Raw genomic sequence first — 21,260 nt, forward strand, 5'->3', positions numbered from 1 at the left:
CGAACAATTTTGTCCTCGAAAATTCCGCGGACATTTCTTGAAAAGTACCCCTAATTGGAACCATCATGCGTACACATCGTCAGTGAAGACTGAACCCACCGGGCGCCACTGATGATGTATAACATGTCGGATTAAAGTAGCTTAAAGTGACACCTGATTCCCAAAACCTATTTAAAAAAAAAATTAAAACAATATTATCTTGTTTTACCAAATGAAACAGCTAAATCCTAGTCTTTAGTTCGTTCCAACTGGCAAGAAGCCAAATTGTAATATTTTTACAATTGAGCGAACATGGGCCAACTTAACTAGAGACTTGGCACAAGTCTAAGCATTCAAAATCTTGAGTATAGGCTATTACATGTATATCATTTTAATATTTTTTTGTTATTTTTCGTAATTTTTTATGAAAAAGATAAGAAAATGTGTTTTCCAAAAATGCGTAACTTGAAATTAGTCTTTGTGCAAGTCTTTGGGCTTGGTTGTAAACAGTATAAGAAAAATGCCACTTTCAATCCTGCAGATTTAAAATGGTTCCAGGTCATCTTGGGGGTAGAAGTTTAGTATGTCAATTTTCTTGAAACCCATTTTGTCATCTCATTGAAGTTACCTGCGCAACGATTACATTGATCCCCATAGACCATGTGGACCCTTTGTTATGTTTTGGCCCTTTTATAAACTAAGTGACATACATTAGCAAGCAATACATTTTTGGTTAATATACAACAACAAAATTAAGAATTTGACATCAGTCTAAAAAAAACACCCAAAGATTTTAGAGATTTTACCCCCATGACCTTGAATATTTGTTTAATGTAGCTATTGAACTTTAATCTGTAGATAAGACAAAGCTATATATTTTAAATCTAGTTGGGACTTGACAAAACAAAACAAAACCAGTGACAAAGCACAATTGGAGCTTTCAAATTTCTGACCCTGTATAAACCTTGCCCCCTTTCAAACACTTCATATCAAATAATTTTCCTGGTGGATTATTGCAGTTTTTGATTGAGTGACACCAAATATGCACAAATCTGATTTTGGACGATTTGTTTTAGATTTTCGGATCACTGATAGAGTCTTTAATTTGTATTCTGACTCCTTATTTCAGCTGTAAGCAACATAAATTGTCACACTAAATAACCACTACTGGAAACATCTTTCTTACTAACTTCATATATTTTTTTATTATGGTAAACATGTGTTTTTATACCTCTTCTTTCTGCAGTATACAAGAATCCATTTGAATTCTGGCAAAAGAATTATAGGAGAATCTTTATATCCTCACCAATTGGTGCAGGGATGTCAAACCTCTGGATAATTATGAAATTCCAGGAAAGAAGCCATAAAATAATCTGGATATGTAAAAAAACTATTATTTAAATACATTTCCAGATTTTTTTATGGTCCTATTTCTGGAAATCCAGAAGATTTACATCCCTTTGTATCTATGTGAATCTACTACGATTCTCACAATGGGTTGCTTTCTTGTCAAATTTCTGACCCTCCTAATGTCAAAACAGAGGTGGGATTTAAAATCCTGTTGGAACTTCACGTTGAACACATTTATGCCAAAAGCATGAAAAATAAGGCTACTGAATTTTGGGCACATTTCAGCCACTGGATTGCAGCTTTCAGAGCACGTCCCTGGACCACCATAGTGCAAGAATATCTGAAGCAGTGATAAAAAACAAAGGCACTCATGAGGTTTTTGCATTTTGCCAATGGTATTCTTCTATTATAGGCCAGGGTGCACCTGCTGAATAACCCAGCAAATAGTCAAAAACAGGCTGATCCAGTGGGGGCCCATTCATGAAACATATTCTGGCTTGCTTCACCCGCTGCCTGCCCACATTTGACAGCAAATGTGATACTGTTGGCCATTCTTTTTCATTCTATTCACAATCGAACATAAAAATGATGTTACTCTTCTCATGTGATTCCACTATGAAAACTAAAATAAAAGAAAGTAAGAAGATGAATAAAGTGAGGAGGAAAAGGAAAAGAGGGATGGAAGGAATGATTCACACCCCATTAGTTTTCGAACTCCTCAGTTGCGGAAATTTAAAGTAGTACTGGAAACATTTATTATAAGCTTTTAAAGATTTTTTTCAAATGTATTGGTAAATAATAGCCTTTATTTGTACCAGGTTTAAGCCCAAAGGGATATAATATTTCCATTACTTGCTTAATATTTTGATTCTATTACATATATATTTCAATATTAAGAAGTTCAAGAAAAGTCTTGATATCTTATATCAGTGCTTCTAACTTGTCCACCTTCCTGCAGTTAACTTTGCTATTAGACAATTCATTCTGAAATTTTTGAAAGTAACCTTTCTCCCGCCCCCCCCAAGTGATTAATTGCCCCAGTGTGGTGGGAGCCAGTGAAGATCAAAGTGATCTTGACACTTCCTCCCTTCCATGATAAAAGGTTACACTTGTTGGTTTTGACAAAATTAAATCATTACCACAGGTAGGCTCAAATGTAGACATAAAACTCTTTGGTAAATGACCCACAAACCCTTAAAATTTGAGTATCTTTGGTTCCAATGTATAAACCTGGAAGCATGCTATTCCAGAAATCCATCTTTAGTCCTTAGATACCTTACAGTGTGTTAAAACACTGTATCATAAATAGCAGAACTAGCATAATTATTATATGAAATTGTAAATTATTCATTCATGGCAATGTTTCCTGAAAAGTTGTACCACTTATAATAATAATAGCGATATATTTTAAAATGGTGCGATTGTTTAGTGTTAGCAATACACTGCAAACATGCAAAATTATTTGGTTGCCCTTCCAAGACAACAATTTTGAGTGTCGGTAGGTTGATCCTTTTTTTCATGGGCTCTTCCTACATTTTTCCTCCATTTTGAAAAAGTTAGTATTGACAAATGCTTGATCATTTTATGGTAAAAAGAAATTGTGCATTTTTGGACTGAATTTAAATGGAAATACTTCTTGTTTTTAATAAAATGAGTGAATAACAAAATGAAATGTCCTTGATACAGTTCAAATTTTAAGATTTCTTCTAAAAAAAGTGATTAAAAAAAAAAAGTAAAAAACTTACCTGACCCATGATTTCTAATTATTTCCGTCGGTCGCTAAGGGCAACCAAACATATTTAAGGTTTATGTTAAACATTATTTGTAATAAATAATTTAACTTGGACACCTTCCAGTTACTTTGTGAACTTTTTTTTCAGGGCTATCAACATCTGTGCCAAGTATCCAATAAAGCTGAATTTATACTCGATCACTCAGTGACATACCACTTTTGTATTGTAAAGCTATTGTCCTTTAAAAGCAATGGGCAATTCAAAGCGATATATCAATCATCACTTTAGCATTTGGGTTATTCCAGTTGAAATCCATACACCCCCTATGGACAACATGACCTTAATCTTTCACACACAGGGTGTAGATTTTAAATGGAGTCACCCATTCGAAATTCACACTCCCTCGTGTTGGAGATTAAGGTTGTGTCTTCAATAGAGGGTCTTTGCATTTCAAGTGGAAAAGCCCAACATATATTTATTTCTCTGTCGGGCATAGAGATCACATCTCTAAAGCAAGAGTTGCATGGCGCATGACTGTTTTTGATAGACATCATCAACCCTATGTACTAGCTAAGTTGTAACTGTTGCAGTTCTTTCAGTAGAGCGGCTTCTCCTTGCAGTTTTTCTAGCTGGTTGGACTCCAGTGTCTTGCCACTTGCTTGCTGCTGTTTTAACTTCTCAATAGCCTTCAATTTCTGAAATGATTGATAATGAAATACAGGAACAAATGTTAATCAATGATACTTTCTTACAGCAAAATAGACACAGTAGTTCCAGGCAGGTCATCAGATTGTTGGGAAATGTTATAAACTTCCATCCTTATTGGAATTTCTGCAAGTCACAGCTGAGCTGATGTTACCAAAACAAATATACAAATCAAATTTTGACCAGAGTTCAATCATCTGTTGGACTTTTAAATGTGCATTTTGTGATTTCAATATCTTCTTTTTTCAGATTATGGACTGATATACATCAACGACAAGATCTATTTTCACAATTTCAGTTGATCTGATATTGCATATATACAAGTGACGCATAATTACATGCATTACTCCGGATCCAGACCTAGAAATGAAAATGTAACATTCAGGGATTTGTGAAGAGGAAATACTTGATCACCCTAGCTTAAGTATGGTTATAATTGCACCTATAGATCATTCAATTTAGTAACCTGATAGCCTGAAGGGTTGCAGGAACGGAAAAATAATTTTTGGAAATAATTTAACAAGTCTATTTCTCATACATTTTATCTTGATATTTTAAACGTGGTTTCCACTATGCATACCTTGGTTAGATTCTTAATTTTCTTCTCTACTTCAACAGGAGGGCCACCCACTGTGGCTTGTGGTCCAGATGGGGCTAGGATATGGGCTGCTACAGCTACGGCATCACGCTGCTCTTGAGACCGCGAATCCTGTACAAGATAAAATGGTCAAACATGAAAATATCTATCATGTACTTACACCAATTTATCAATTAATGAGTGCCAATCATTGAAAATACTGTGATGCTTTAAGGGATCTAAAATGAGCGTTTATTATGTTTGACAGTATTTTTTGTGGGACATGAGAGCACCTCAGACCTATCGAATTGCATTCTGAATACTGAAGCATGTCTTTCTGATATCAAATAATTTTCATTTTTGAAAATCACAATATAATACAAATTTTATGACAAATTATAAAAATGTGATATTTGTCAAATTTTTGATATATAACAGTCCTCGAGTAAATTATATAAATCTAATGATATATTCTTAAAGTGTATGTAGCAGGGAGGAAAAAGCCGGCGGTCAATTGAAAATTTTGACCTTTCATATTGAAGATATAGATTTTTTCCCCAAAAGACCTATTTTTTTTTGGTGTTTTGGGAAAAAAAATCCATATCTTCAATACGAAAGGTTCAAATTTTCAATTGATCGTCGGCATTTCATCCCACCTACATACGTTAAGTATAAATCATCAGATTTATAAAGTTTACTTTAGTACTGTTAAATATCAAAAATATCAATTTTAATGATTTGCCATAAAATGTGTATTAAATTGCTAATTTCAAAAATCAAAATTATTTGATATCAGAAGGACATTCTTCGATTCAGAATGCGATTCGATATGTCTGATGTGCTCTAATGTCCCACAATAAATACTGTCCAAACGTTCATACCCCAGCCCTTAAGGTGTGTGACCCAATTGGCTGTCTCATCCCCCCACCCTACCACCACTTTACCCCATCAAAATGCAGATTTTGGTTCAGGTGAAAGCCTGCATTATCGTTTAGTCATGAAATGGTTTAGTTTAGATGGTCTGAATAAAAACATGAAAGTATACTCCAGTGAAGGTCTTCTGCACAGTACTGGAAATGATGATAATGAGATGGTAGTTTGGTGGTTACTACCCTGAAAGTTGAGTACTATTCCATGAGCCACTGTGATACACATTTTTCCCTCTAGAATCGAAATCTCTGGAGCAATTGAATTAAAAAATTGTAATAAGAAAGTCTTGCAGTAACCTTTTAATCTGTGTCCCTCACCATGTATTTTCCATAGCCTAATCACAATATCTTTCAACCAAGTGATGTTCTTGAACATTTTCTTACAGCTGGTTTTAAAATTTAATATGACAAAAACACGAAGTGGTTTATTTTTTATGAAAGTGAATAAATACAAATAGCTAAAACCAAATATTGGAATCTCCAAGGCTGCCAAACAATGCAGAACACTTACAACTGTATTTGGACGCTGTTGTTGCTGCTGCTGAGCTCTGGCTTTGGCTTCTCGTTTTTTCTTGTTCTTCAATGCAGACTTTGATAAATTTTGTTCTGTATACAAAAATAAAGTAATAATTAAGTCAAATACGGCAGGGGTGATCTTGTTAGTGCCCTCTGCTCAACTGGTGCTAAATGTGTTTTTTTTTAAACTTAAAACCCAAATACAATCACAGGAATCATCTGAACCTTGAGTTGCAAAAGAAGTTAACCAATATCTATAGTTGATAATTAGTCCCTTCCCTTAGAATATTTTGCTTTAATTTATGACCTACTTCAAATAAACACCTTATACATACTAAATTAAAGCACTTCTTTCTGGTATGCTTCTCAAAATAAAACATGCTAATATTATTGCCAACTTGATTCTTCCAATAGTGAGTTGTTTACGAGAATCATTTGAAAGTTTATGAGAATCAACTTTGATTTAAATGTGTTTACAATCATTTTTGCAAGAACCACAGTGCGGATTCTGGCCCAACTTTTAGCCCTGGATCTTGTCTCTGGATCAAGTCAACAGCATTTTGACACTGAAATCAAATTTCTTAGTTGGTGGTGTGGCTTAGTTTGTAAGCGCCAAATTTCAGTGGTTCCTAGGTGTCGTACATGAGATGATAGATGACAGTGGCTGCATCGGCAAGTAACACACTTGTCGAGGCACATGTACTGCGTTGTATGTAGGCATATTGTAGAATAAGAGGAGTTTTCATGACAATAATATTTAAATTTTGATTTAAATAAATAAATGATAGTAATTTTTGTTTCTAATATCTTCTATCCCGTCATCCTGTCATAGAGGATATGTTGGTCCAATATACACATATGTATGGCATCTTACCTTCAGTTGGGGCTGTTGCAGTTCCCTGTGGTGGTTCATATTCCCTCTGTAGCAGAAAACAATTATAAACTGAAAGTTAGATGAACTAAATGACATTTAAAAATATTTATGTGTGTATATGCCAGTCAGGGTGTATGTGCGCAGCGTATGATGGTGTGTACGTATGCCTGTGTGTGAGTATGCCAGTCTGCGCATATGACAGTCTGCATGTATGCAAGTCTGCAAGAACACTAGTCTGTGTGTACCACGGTCTTTGCATATGCCAATCTGTGTGTATGCCAGTCTGTGTGCATAAACATAGACATGCACACATAATATATATAATCAGTCTACATTTACGAAAGGTAAGAATTGCGAGTGAATGTTCATCCTTGATTTGCTGTTTCAAAATCAAGTGGTGCATCAAGACCACTATTGTAGGTGAAAATGTGTGTGTGTGGTCATGCAAGAGGGGGGGTGGGTGGGTTGGGGGCGAGTAGTTTGTGGGTGTACACATGTCCTTAAACAGCTTAGATAGTGGACCACGTCTAAGTCATGCATATGATCCTCTGAGTGATAACTGTAACACCCTCTATGGTCCGAATTCGTCCAACCGGAAGAAGTGATCATCAATCAATATGCGGATGAAACTTTTCGACCAAGAAAAGTCAAGTCAAACCAATGAGTAAAATTTGGGTTTGTTCAGAAGGATCTTTGTATTTAAATATTAGTCTATATCTTACCAACTTTGGTAGAGATCCTGCTGGTCTATCTCTTGCATGGGGAGGGACATAAGCTGATGGCTTAGCCTCTTGCTGTACCGCTGTGCTTGTTATACCTGCTGGGTGGACTATTTTCTTCTCTGGAAATGTTCCCTGTGGAAATGGCTGCCATATAACCTCATAAAGTTCCTGTTTAGAGTCAACAGCTTGCTCATAAAGCAGACTACCAGTGTAGTGCCAGATCCGGAATCTAAAGGATTTGAAAATCAGAAGAAGAAAACAGACATGCCAAATGTGTTAATAATTGATGCATGACTTAATAGTGGGTGGTCCGATTGTAACACATTGTGTTTTCTACCTCACATTGAAACCCATCACCCAAACATTCTTATTCCAAGTTTTGAGTTAAATAGCTTCAGTGATTTGAATCCTAGATGCAAAAATGTGTATCACACATGGCCCCTATAGTTTAATCAGCTCGTAATAGGCGGAAAATATTAGGCTTTTACCACTATGCCCAAAAGTAGACCCAATATTAGTGGACCTGTCTGGTCTTTATTTTGTGTGTTAAAGAAAGTAGACAAAGTATAGGACTTGAATTAATAAATCACAAGAAAATTCTCAAAATAAAATATTTTTATATTAATCTGTGATGTTATAAGGCCTGCCGATTACGAGCTGATAAAAGTATAGATTAGTAGCTGACTTCCAGGTAGTAACCACCAAACTACCTTGTTTTCGTTCATACATCGTAAACAAAACATATTTCAGGCCTAAAAGTTCACATATCTCTAAAATGCATTTGGCATGTAATTGTGACACACTGCAGACCTCCGCAAATTGAGGATGGTGCTTGTTTACGGGTAAGTCCACAGTTTGTAGTGAAAAGTTTTGTGTGTGTCCACTCCACGTTTGCAGGTAAACACCAACGCACACACCACCAACCTCACTACTCACAAAGTTATTTTTGAATCAAAACATGGCAATGATAACCAATATACTATGACCTACAATTTGGCATCACAGGTAGACTTACCCATTTCCTACTCGAAGTCTTGGTGAGCATGTAGCAGTTACAAAATGTTCACCATCTGGACTCCATGAGAAATAAGTAGAATCTTGAGATTGAGGCTTGCTGATATTTTGTAGCTTAGCTCTATCCCAGAATTCCATGTTTCCTCGTAAGTTTCCAAACCCAGCAAGGCAGATAATGTTACCTTGTGGGTTGTAATACACACAATTTCTGGGTCCAGTACCAAAGTCGTAAACAGGTTCACATTTGATATTGAATAGAGTGGCTTTAGCTGGCATGACTATATGGAGAATGATGGTTAAGGATGAATGCATTGATACTGAGTGGAAGATAAAAGCAGCCATAAACACAGGATTTGATATGGCAACTAATGTAAGACATAACTTGAGTACACATCTTTAATTCTAAAGCTTCTCAGATATTACCAAAGAGATTTGACCCAAAGTATACCGACTGAAAATCCCCCATGTGTATAGTAAATCAGCCATATTGGTTTGTCGCTCATAGAGGACAAATAGTGTCAGTTATCAGCTTAAGTCCAAAAAAAGGATGATAAACGCTGCACCCCAAAGTAAAGCTAGGAACATATCAATTGAAGGAATTGAAAAATATCAGTAAAAGATAGGGTTTTCTTGGGCCTTTTGCTGGATTCAAAATAGCCAATATTTTAGATGAGCTGAATTTTGCAAAAATGTATTTTCTGTGTTTTCTATTTTCTACTCCATTTCATGATTTTTTTCCATTTTCCATACAACTTACCAATTTACCATACTTTTCTTATACTGTTCCCAAACCAACAGCACTTGAAAGTCTACCCTAAAATGTGGTTACAAGCAAAGGATACAACCATAGACGACACAAAACTCCTTGGAATTTGGACTCCACTCGACACTGTATACAGGTCCTTTTTTAGCTGTAACATAAAGAAGATGTCAAAATTTATTTTAAAATTCCAAAAAAGTGAAACAAGTATGGTCAAGTCTTTGCTTCCATCTTGTATGTGACATGATCAAGTAAATTCCTATGGTAAAGAGTGCAGCTGGCCTACAAAAGTTATTTCTTAGAAATATTTCCCATAACAATAGCAACCAAAACCATTCCCCATATCTTCTAATGTATATGTTTTTGATTTTTTTTTCTTGGAGAATCAAATTTCCCTCCTGTTGAAAAGAAGTTCTCAAAAAGGGTCCAATTAGATTTTTTTAACTACTTTCAGCAAAATGAAATTATCATACCACAGAAATCGTAAAGTCCAATTTGATTTGATTTTCAGTTTATTGTATTGGCCTAAATAGCTTCATTGCTTTATATAATTTTTAGTACATTTTGTAGATGAGTAAAAATATTAGAATCATATAAAAGATGCCTAAAAGTAATCATAGCAGAATTTGACTAATTTGCACCTCATTAAATCATGTCATGTTATAATTTTCCCTCATGAAAGATATACAGGTTGCATATTACAGAGGACTTCTAAACCAGGGACTCAAGTGTATTGAAACATAGAAAAATCAAAATAAACAGAACTTACGTAATGTAACATTGCTTGTCTCTCCGCTGATATCCAAGAAGTGCAACATTTGTTCCCCATAGTAGGAGCCACCAGTTGTATCTACATCTAATGAGGTTACTACAAGTGCAGCACTACCTGTCATACAATGCAAATATAACATAGATATTCATTGATGAAATTAATGAATTAATGGGGTCTACAGGTGGTAAAGTTTGATCTTCAAACTTTGTCTTATTTAATTAAGAATGGCTTGGTTTAAGCAAAACACATAATTTTCATGAATAAAAGCAAAAAAACAAAACTAATAGATTAAAGGGGTGTGACCAGACCGGCAGCCTCATTCTTTCAAACTGGAGATTTTGGCATTAGAAGGAAACGCACATATGTTTCTTATAATCCCAGTGAAATAGCCTTGAATTTTAGCCCTTAACTAAACTCAAAATGCTCAGACCTTTACCTTTTAGATGCGCTAGGAATTTTCTTGCTATGACTACGATATTTATTATGGGAAAAATTATTTTGAAGGTGGCTACAAATTTGGCAAAACCTTAACAGTACTGTTGTCATTAAGTCCCACTGTGATCAGTAAGGTATCAAATACACCGACCAAATTTCCAAATGTATCCATCTATATAGTTTTTCAATTTATTACAACACATATTAGAACACTTTAAGCTCACACACTGACATACCTCTTTTATTCCACAATATATGAGCTGAATCAGCCTTGTAGAAGCTTTTGTTAGACACTGCAGCACCTGGACCTCCTAATCTGGGGTATTTGTACAGTCTTACAAATGCCGGTGCTCCCTGTTAGAAGAGAAAGTAGGAGGAGGAAAATAAATGTTAAAAATCCAAACATATAATTATCAGAAAATATTGTCAAGAAGTCATGTATCTGCAGCAGATTGCATCCATGTGGTTACAACTAAATATTTGATAATTTGGCATAAATCTCAAAATCAGTTGCTTACAGCAAAGTTCTGATAGTTTACAAATATGCATTTCTAATACACAATACATCTCTTTTACCTTGACTCCTGGGACATAAACAGCCACATTTGGTGGTGAATTTCCTGGTGACAAAGTACAGCCAGTCACTCTCTGCAAATGAAGGCGTTGCTTTACTTCATCTACACAATGAAAATATCAACATACTTTAGTTTCAAAAATTGTAAACAAAACAATGTAGTCTTTGTTGGTCTGAAATGTTACATGTTTGATTAAAACCAGGCACTTATGTTATATTAAAGCCATTCATTAAAGGATTGTAATTTGAAGGGAGCGTATCGTACTAAAGTTTGTTTGGCTTATATAAAGAAAAAATTATCCAGCTTTTGTTACTGCGCGCATCAATAAAGTCCCAACTCACGCTCGTGTTAATTCACATAAGCGTGCACCAGTCACACATTATGCTACGCAAAACTAGCATAAGCACTGCGCCCAATATTGATTGATTGATTGATTGATTTTATTTGGTACTATAAGAATAACATACAAATTACACTACATATACAGTATTATTATAACAAAATAAAATATATTGCACATCAAAATTGTATAACAAAATTACAAATCAACACAAGTACCAAGGATAGCCCAAAAAGCCTTGGGAAAAGCTTATTTCCATTGGGGTCCTTTACAAGCAAGAGAAATATAGGAACAAACTGCCATACAAAAACAAGAACAGAGACAACGTGCACAAAGGATGCAAAAAGCAGAAATGTGAGACCAGCTCAAACTCTAAAAATCAAACGGACCCTTGATCAGCTAAAAACTGTTTGACAGATTGTTTGTACAATTTAAAATCATTGATGTTCTTGATTTCATTTGGCAGTGAGTTCCAATGATGAATTGCACTATTGAAGAAAGTGAGGCTATTTTGGCCCTTGGAGTGAGGAACCTTAAAGTTGAATGGACTACCCCTGGTACTGTAATTATGAAGAGATGATACTCTAGTAAAATGCATTTTCATATATTCAGGACAACAGTTATGGAAAATTTTAAAAACATGACTAAGTTTTAATTGAACTACCCTGTCTTGACTTGATAGCATACCCACCAAATCCAATTCTTTCTGCCCAATATGAGTACGTGGCCCCACATCCAAAATAAAACGAACGATCTTGTTTTGCATAATTTGTAATTTGTTTTTGTAGTTTTTAGATAACCCTGTATACCATGAAGAACATGCATAATCGAAATGACAAAGAATTAAAGCTGAACACAGTGTCTTGCGTGTTTTCATGCATAAAAAGTCTGCATGTCTGTACAAGAATTTGAGTCTCCCGTTTGCTTTTTTGATAATATTAGAAGCAATTGATTCCTCGGAAAGAGTGTTATCGAGGATGACCCCTAAATATTTCACAGACAGAGAGGTATTAATTAGCTCCCCATTGCAAGCAACAGTAAAACTATCAACTGAATTTAGCTTCCTTTTGGTACCAAATAAGATGGCCTCAGTTTTACCAAGATGAAGGAGAGCTTATTATCTATCATCCATTGCCTGCAAGAGTCTAATTCGAGACTCAGTTTATCAGCGATCTTTTGGGGATCTTTATCAGAAACAAGCAAGACACTGTCATCAGCGTATAAAAGTGATTTGCAGTCGACACTGGTGGGCATGTCATTCACATAGCAGAGAAAGAGGAGTGGACCAAGGATACTGCCTTGCGGAACTCCACAGGAAATATCAAGTGGGGCAGAATCAACCTGGTTGACATTGACGATTTGCCTCCTACCAGTTAAATAAGATTTAAACCACTCAACCGAGGACACTCCCAAGGCCTCTAATTTTTTCAAAAGAATGACATGGTCAACAGTGTCGAAAGCCTTTTGCAGATCAATCAAAACCATACCAGTAAACTTGCCAGAAGCGGTCTGACTATGAATATAGTCAGTAAGGTGAGTCAAACATGTGTCCGTTGAGAAAAGCCCCCTAAATCCAGACTGGAAGCTGTAAAGGATGTTATTCTTTGTTAAGTAGTTCTCAAGCTGGACATAGACGGCCCTCTCAAGGATCTTGGAAGTGACACTAAGAATGCTCACAGGACGATAGTTACCAACTTCTGTTCTTACATTTTTCTTAAAAAGTGGTTTAACACGAGCCATTTTAAATTCGGTTGGGACTGAACTTGAACTGATAGATAAATTGATAATGTGGGTTAAATAATCTTTGATGACCAAGGCTCCATCCCTGAGAAATCTTGCAGGGATACCATCGAGCCCAGTACTTTTAGATGTGTTTAATGAACAGAGTTCTTTAAAAACAAAATCAGAAGTGATGGATGAGAGTCTAAAACTGTTTGGTTTCACTTCCTTTTCTTTATAAAATTTTTAAAAACTTCAGACTCAGTCGAAAAAAGACCTTTTGATGGTGGGAGATCTTTCACTAGGTTGCCAGCAACAGTGGTGTAAAAATCATTAAAACAATTGGCGACTTTTCAATATCAATAGACCTTATGTCTTTCGCCTTATGTAACTCATAAAGTCACACAATCTTCAAGGTTTTCCTATCCTTATTCGTTCTTAAGTTTCTGTCCCAAACTATATGAAAGTATGAATTAAAAGGGAAATTGACTGACAGAAGAATCCAACTGTGAAATCAGGTCTGTGAAAAGATGTTCAAATTTTTAGAAAATCACCAGAATATGGTTTTGCCCCGATATTTTTGGTCAAAACAACAAAGTATGTATTCATATTCCTGATCAATGTCTTGGGCCCTACCCTTGAGGTATTTCATCAGATGATGGCATCGGACTTACCAAAATTACTGTCTTCAAAGAACTGGATCTCGCTAGCAGCACAGTATGCAGCTACTTTTTCATCATCAGTCCACTGTAGCTTCCAGTTGTCATGTCTCTTGTGCATCCACGACTTCATACACTGGCCAGTACGCAGGTCCCAGATGTGCATATTGGGTGTTCCTGCAGTCTGATCCTTTGAAACTAGAAACATACAAAAGAAAAAAGATTTATATAGCGCAATTACATCAGATCATTGGGCTTAACATTGACTTCACCTTGGTCTGGGGCGGACATTTTATAAATGAATTTAGAAGAGCAGCAACGACACCACTTGCATTACATTCCAGATGTTAAATCTACAACATATGCAAAATTTGAGGGAAAATGAACGAGTCTGTTTTATTTTAGAGCCATTTTTCTACAACTGGTCTTTACATGTAGCCCTATGGAGAGAGTGCCCGTTGAGGGCGCTATAACCCCCGTTTTAGGAAATGTGATTTTTTAAAAACGGACTCGTGCTAATTTTCTAAAATTTTCAGAGTATGTAGTATGAACATGTAGAAATATAATCAAGTAGTTGCTTTACCTGCTCTTCTCCAAAAAAATAAAAAGTCCTATACCTCAATGATAATGAAACCAAGGTGACTTCGATAGACTGGGCACCAGGTGGTCTGTGAAAGAAGCCCATGTTGCTACCAAGGAATGGGCCATATAGAAGTTTCTTCTACATCAGGCAGCAAGTGCAGAAATGTATGCTGCTGTCCGGTATGTAGGTATCATTTGGCATCATTCAAAGATGCAGACTATACAGCGTAATAACCATCACAGCCAGGATAAGTTCCTTGCCCAGGGAAATTTCAAGCAAGTTCACTTTTTCCACAAGAACAGAAAAAAATTGATTGACTAAGGGGGCTTAAAGCAAAATGAACTCACACATCAAAGTCATACCGATTAGCATTTAGCGATATACCAACTGAACTAATTGGAATGCAAGCAATTGGAATCAAGATATTCGACCTGAATATTATAAATACATCTTTTCTTTTACAATACCATTTTCCTATGGTACCCAAATATAGCCAATAAAAACTTTCAAAAAATATTTTAAAAACAGGGATCAAAGTAAGCAGAAGCCATGAACAATTTTGCCCATGCTGAACCTCAAAATGCCTTGGATTTAGAGAATAAACAATATTTTTTTTTTACTGTCCTCTACCTTGCGATAAAGCATTGGACCTGCCTGTCAACATAGCATCGCGAGCGCACCGGAGCGTGTAGCACTTGCCCGTGTCACAGGAGCGGTAAACGCTGCACGCACGTAAAATAGATGGATGGCCCCCAGCTATGGCCACCAGTAAGGTGTAGGAATGTGGCTCGTCGGATTCGTCTATATACCTGCCTCAACAAGCTTGTTCAGCGACAACACAGTCTTTGTGTGATAGACGGCATGAGGAAAACCAACCAGCGCTGACTCACTGACTAAGAATTCATGTTAAAATTTTAAATCTTGATGAGGGATAATTTTTTCTGCAGCTTTCCTGATTTTCCCTTCCATTTAAAATTAAAGCAAATTATTCATGTACTGGATGTTATTAGCTCTAGGTTGAGGCAGAGTTGTTCCTGGTTGAAGTCAGAGAGGTACTAACTAAGTTGAGCCAGAGGTTACATTTTGAAAAATTCCTGGGACTTATAAGCAATAGAAAATATATCTTGACATCTTTTAAAATTTTATATTAAATAAATAAATAACAAAAAAAAAACTAACAAAATATGGCTCCCATGTAGCCAACATAGTGCTCTTAGGTGAGAAGCAGAGACCAGATGTTCTTGGTCTGTCCAATTGCATTATCAGCTGGTAGTCTGGTAACCTGATGACCAGGACACTGCATGGATGGATGGAAGAGAAAGGACAAATTAATGTGAAAAGAGAGCAAAACAATCTATTTATACATGCTAACAGCACACCTACCCAAGAGGTGTGAATTAGGTTCTGGAGGTGGCAAGAAGGTCATAAATACCAGGGGTAAAAGGAGAAATTTGAACAAGAACCAGGGCAGGAGTACCAAGGGTTCCATCAGAGCTGCCAACATTTGAATCTTGAAAAAAGGGAGACTTCCTGTTGCAATCAGGGAGATTTGTCAAAATGTGTACATCTTAATGGATGAAACCATTTCCTTTTCAGGGAGATGACCAAAAATTAAGGGTTCTGAAGGTTTAAAAGTAGGGAGTCTCCTGCGAAAAGAGGGAGAGTTGGCAGCTCTGTTCCATGTATTCCATCTCCCTTACATAATTTGTCAGTAAGTCCAGCAACTCCCTTCATGTTCTAACATCCTATTACCAGTGCTCATACCTGCCAACAATAGAAAGTCCAAAATCTGAACACCCACAGAAGCATACCCAGAAACCTTAGACCATGGAGTGTGCAATGGCAACCACAGGGAGCACAGCAGCAAGAATAGCCCCAAATAGGCTGATTGACATGTTTTAAGCTTAGACCCTAGGTGCATGCACCCTCTGCACCTATTATACTATGGTTACTGATTATTATTACAACATTTCATGCATTGGGCTATTGTTCTTTTACCTAAATTTGTTCTTTGGAAGATTTGAAAAATTGTTCAGATTTTTGAGAACAATCAAAACTCAAACATCTGAACAAATCAGATTAAATCAGAACAGTTGGCAGATATGCTTTATTCACAAAAGTTCATCATATGACTGGCTACTTCCAGGAAGCTCTAGTGGAAGATGGATTTCTAACTTTAAGAAAGTTTTTAATTTCTATCAAGTGATTCTTATCGGGCGGATATGGAACATGTTTGGCTTTAGAATTTAATTGGCTTGCACGATTGATTCCAGTCAATATCTGTAGCATTGAGACGAGCTACTGAGAGCTATCACTAAGGCTGGCATTTTCGGGCGGGCTCGCGGGTACCCGCCCGAGATTACATTACCCTGCCCGGGTGCCCGAAATTGCAAAAAAATAAAATAAAATAAAATAAAATAAAATTTGCACGATGTTTTGTGTTTTTAATATGAAAATTGATACTTTGTTTTTCATGTCATACTCTATTAATGATATCAAAATGCATTCAAATTCAATGCATTTTGATATCATTAATAGAGTATGACATGAAAACAAAGTATCAATTTTCATATATATATAAAACACAAAACATCGAAAGCAATTTTTTATTTTTTAGGTCAACCATGAATGATCCTAGCATTTAGGTCTAGGTCCAGGGACACTACAAAACCGAAAAAAAAAACCTTAAAAAAAAGTTGATTTTTATTTTTATTTTTTGCAATTTGGTACCCGATTACCCGCCTGAAAAATGCACGGTACCGGGCACAAAATTACCCGAAAATGCCAGGCCTAGCTATCACTCTCACTTACCTTCGCCATTGCACCATGCAAAATGTGTGCCATCAGAGCTATATGATATCACCTTACAATGTGGACTCCCATCTCTGTCAAAATATTCAAATCAATTATGATATTTATGTCAATGAACTTGTTCATGTACACTTAAATAATTGTATTTATGTGTGAGAAATATGTATTCTATTCATTTAAAGGCACAGGTGATCCATGTAAAGAAGTAGATATATTATTTTTTTACTAACCGGTATGGCAGAAAAATGAAGATTAGTTATTAAAATGGTTATTTGGTGTTTGTCATAAGGAAAATATTGGCAAAAACTGCAGTGTTGATAAATATTATGAAGCACCATTAAGTTGTGTGTCAAGTGTCATTGACAAGTGTCATTGACTAAAATGTGACTGTAAACCTAAAAGCAGGCATGAAAACAAGCACTGACATAATTTCCTGAAAGTGCTCTAACATTTCCTGAAAATGTGTATTTGCGTGTAGGCTGTGCAGTTTCAACATGGGTTTTTTTAGTAACAAAAAGTACCTGAATAAACAGATCACATTATGACCAACAACCCACATTTAGCTTGTCTATTTTCAACATATGAAAAAGCCATGTTTTACAGGGAGCCATGTACAAAGAAATAGGAGTGCCATTTGATAATAGTAGTGGTGTAACATACTGCATAGGATTATGGGAAGGGTAAGATATCTTCTCTGTCCTTTACACATACCTTGAAAAGTTGAAGTTATCAGTTGTTTCTGGTGGACCCCTGAACATCCACACACCTTCTGATCCACGCACTGCAAGCAAATTTTAAATAATTAATGCAAATTTAAGGTGGTACTAGTACTACACCCCTTGATAAATTTGTGACTATTTTTGCATTTTTATCAAAAAATAATAACACATTGGTAACAAAAGTTACGTATTATACATTGTAGGGCAAGGAATCCAGTTACTACACTGGAATTTCAGTGACTCAAGACAAGCGGTACATTATTTATGATAAGAACAGAGGTACCACCTTTTAAACATATATAATGAACCACTTGTCTTGAATCACTGAAATTTCAGTGAAGTGTTACCAGTGTGTAGTTATTTTGTGCGAAAAATGCAAAATTAGTCACCAACTTTAGGCCCTTCACAATTGATCCTTAGTTTCCTGTTTCATGGTTGAAAACAAGGAATGAGGCGACTTTTAATTATTAATTATCTATTATTTTCTTTATTTTTAAGCAAGTGGTCGCAACCTACATCAACCCGTTTGGCTATAGAACATGCATTTAATTATTTTACAACTATGTTTGATTTTATACATAGGTGATGGTACAGTTATGTTCTTTGTTTGTCCGTCATTATAGTTGATATGATTAAAGTCATTAAGTATCAAATGGAAGCATGGAAGTCATTAAAGTTATTTTAAAAGAGAAAATCCAAAATAAAAATAAAATAATTAAATATTTTGCAATTCTCTACTTTGGACGCGGGCGGGAAACAGGAAACTAAGAATTAATTGTAAAGGGCCTTATCAGAGGGTGTAGTACTTACCACCTTAATGTAATCCGAAGACAACTTTTTTTGTGTGTTATCAAAGACTTTTCCATTTTTAACAACATACAAAATTTCTTTTACTGAATTTGGACCATGCAGCTGACAAACGTAAACATTTCAAAGTGTATGCAGCACTGGATTCTGAGACTGGTATAGACTTTGCTTAAGGAGGTACTACACCCCTGGCCAATTTTGTGCCTATTTTTGCATTTTTCTCAAAAATTATAGCATATTGGTGGCAAGTAAGATATGTATATTATAGGGGCAAGGACCACAACTACTGCACTGAAAATTCAGCAACTCAAGGCAAGTAGTTATTGATTTATTGATCAAATATTGGTTTTCCCTCATTTTTGACTGTAACTCCACAACTGTTGTCTGTGCTGAAATAAAATTTCCAGTGCAGTAGTTGTAGTCCTTGCCCCTATAATATACATATCTTACTTCTCACCAATGCCGTATAATTTTTGAAAAAAATGCAAAAATAGGCACAAAATTTGGCAGGGGTGTAGTACCCCCTTAAGTCTAATGGTGATCAAGTTATATTGCAAGCAAGAAGATTGTGCAAATGTGCTGCTGATTTAATGAAAAAGACTGATCAATCATTATAACTTAGAGTTGGTAAAGTTTTTCACAATAAAAAAGCACTGCCACCACTATGGAGAGGGGGGCGGGGCAAGTGAAGGCATTCCCCCTATATCTTTTCCAACTTTTTGCAGCAATCTGACACAAAATTTGTTGATTTCCCACCCTGAAATTCACTTTTCCCCCATGTCCCCCCTCCCCGAAAAAGTCCTGGTGCCGCCATGCGCGCCATATAAAAATTCAGAGGGTGGTGAATTAACAAACTGCATGCTGCATTTAATTTACAAACCACGAACAATGGCGAAAGACGGGTGACGGGGGGGGGTCGATCGCATATCGCATACCAAAGTGGTAATGCATGCTCATCCCCAAAAACATCGAAAAAAAGGTCAATGTTTGGCCTAATCGTCAACGTTTTTAGAAAAAAGGGTGCTTTTCAGGTAAAGTTTCGACATCTTTTTTCAACTTAATCAGTTAATAGGTTTGTTTTAGAGTTCACGCCATTTAGGGGTCGACCCATTTTAGTTTCTTAATACACCCGCGCCAAATTGCGGCTTTGCGCCAGCCGGCCATGTATTTTATTTTTAAAGGCAAGTGTGGCAAGTGCAAGTGGGGGGGGGGGTCGAATTTTAGGGGAGATTGGGGTTAGTTGAAACATTTTTCACAAAATCGTCTTTTTAACGCATAAACCGATTACTTTCAAGAAACACTAACCATATCAGTATAAACATATACATACATGCTACAAATACAGCCTTAAACTTTATTGGACCTGCTTATGATTATTCATATAATCCAATTTGAAAATTTGAAAAAAGTGTTTCAACTAACCCCACCCCTGGGGTAAGATGAAACATAGGGTGGGGTTAGTTGAAACATGGCTTGTAAAAATTTCAAAATAATTATCATTGTGTTGTTAGGGTTATACTTCCCTTGAAGGCACCCTTTAACATACAATCAGTGTGAAAAAATGAATAAATAAGTATGTGGGAGCGCGGGTCAATACGTTGGACACAAGGTGACGAGTGTCACCATGGACAAAAATATGAGAAGCCTAAAATATTATAAAATGTACTTTCTGTGTGCACTTTTTGCTTGTATTATTGCTTTTTAACCATATTAAAGCAATATTGAAGAAATGGTAAACATGTTACAAATTTTAAAAAGTCAAATTTTTAACCATATTTTTCTATGCGATTTTCACGTTTCAACTAACCCCACCTCAAAAGTTTCAACTAACCCCGATGCCTATTTTTACATTTCAAAGTTCATTACACAAAATAAGAAATACAATAAAACTTTTATTTAACATTATTCTGGGACTTACTACTAGTGCTTATGATACTCAAAAATAATCCCTGAATCTTCAAACAACATGGAGATAACGCATCTTTTCTGAGGGGTATAAAAATTAGTCAGCAAGTCAAAAAACAGATATTCCTTTCCCAAGCCAACACTGGTGGGGCATCAGTGCTGTTGCTAATTTGGTGGATGACCCTTACTAATACATATTACTAGGTGCCAGTATTTTACCAAATTAATTTTTTGTGTCAGAAAAAAATACAATGTTTCAACTTACCCAGTGTTCCAACTAACCCCAATCTCCCCTATTCAGTAAAATTTATAAATATAATTGTGATGAAAAACAGGAAAAAATCCAAATTTACAAAGATGATGCACGAAAATATCGCCGCCCACCCTCCCCCCCCCTCGCTCCGCACCACGACTGCAGTTTTATTGCCCGACTGCATAATTATGCAACCATTTGCACATGCGATTATCGATCCCCAAGTTTGCTTGAAATACTTTTGATCACGATTCAATTTAAGGAGCAATTAATGCCAGTCAATAAATGTAATACATTGTAACTATATGTCATTCAAATAGTGGTTTATTATTGAGATAAAAGAACGCATACATACGTGCAATTTGTGGACTGGGAAGCGCCATCTTGTCTTGATGGACGAGGCTACAGACACTTGAAAGAAACATAAAGAATATTATTTATTTAAATATATTTAGACAATTGAGTTGATACATAAACCCTGAAATGACTTTAAAATATATTTACTTAACTCTATGGGCTTAAT

General features: G+C 35.9%; 1 protein-coding gene across 1 annotated transcript; it reads right to left on the reverse strand.

Moving 5' to 3' along the window:
• Positions 1-3,487: 3,487 nt before the first annotated feature.
• On the reverse strand, positions 3,488-21,144 carry LOC140154958 (eukaryotic translation initiation factor 2A-like). The gene is made up of 15 exons (XM_072177620.1): positions 21,093-21,144; positions 17,765-17,834; positions 17,050-17,127; positions 15,419-15,539; positions 13,675-13,855; positions 10,943-11,043; positions 10,603-10,720; positions 9,929-10,045; positions 9,242-9,310; positions 8,401-8,677; positions 7,386-7,614; positions 6,664-6,709; positions 5,785-5,879; positions 4,348-4,476; positions 3,488-3,757 (listed from the first exon to the last, which is right to left on the reverse strand). Exons 1-15 carry the CDS (start codon positions 21,118-21,120, stop codon positions 3,629-3,631), a joined length of 1,788 nt encoding a protein of 595 aa, XP_072033721.1. The 5' UTR covers positions 21,121-21,144; the 3' UTR covers positions 3,488-3,628.
• Positions 21,145-21,260: the final 116 nt, after the last annotated feature.

The sequence above is a fragment of the Amphiura filiformis genome, chromosome 6 (genome assembly GCF_039555335.1).
Source record: "Amphiura filiformis chromosome 6, Afil_fr2py, whole genome shotgun sequence".
Taxonomy (NCBI): Eukaryota; Metazoa; Echinodermata; class Ophiuroidea; order Amphilepidida; family Amphiuridae; genus Amphiura; species Amphiura filiformis.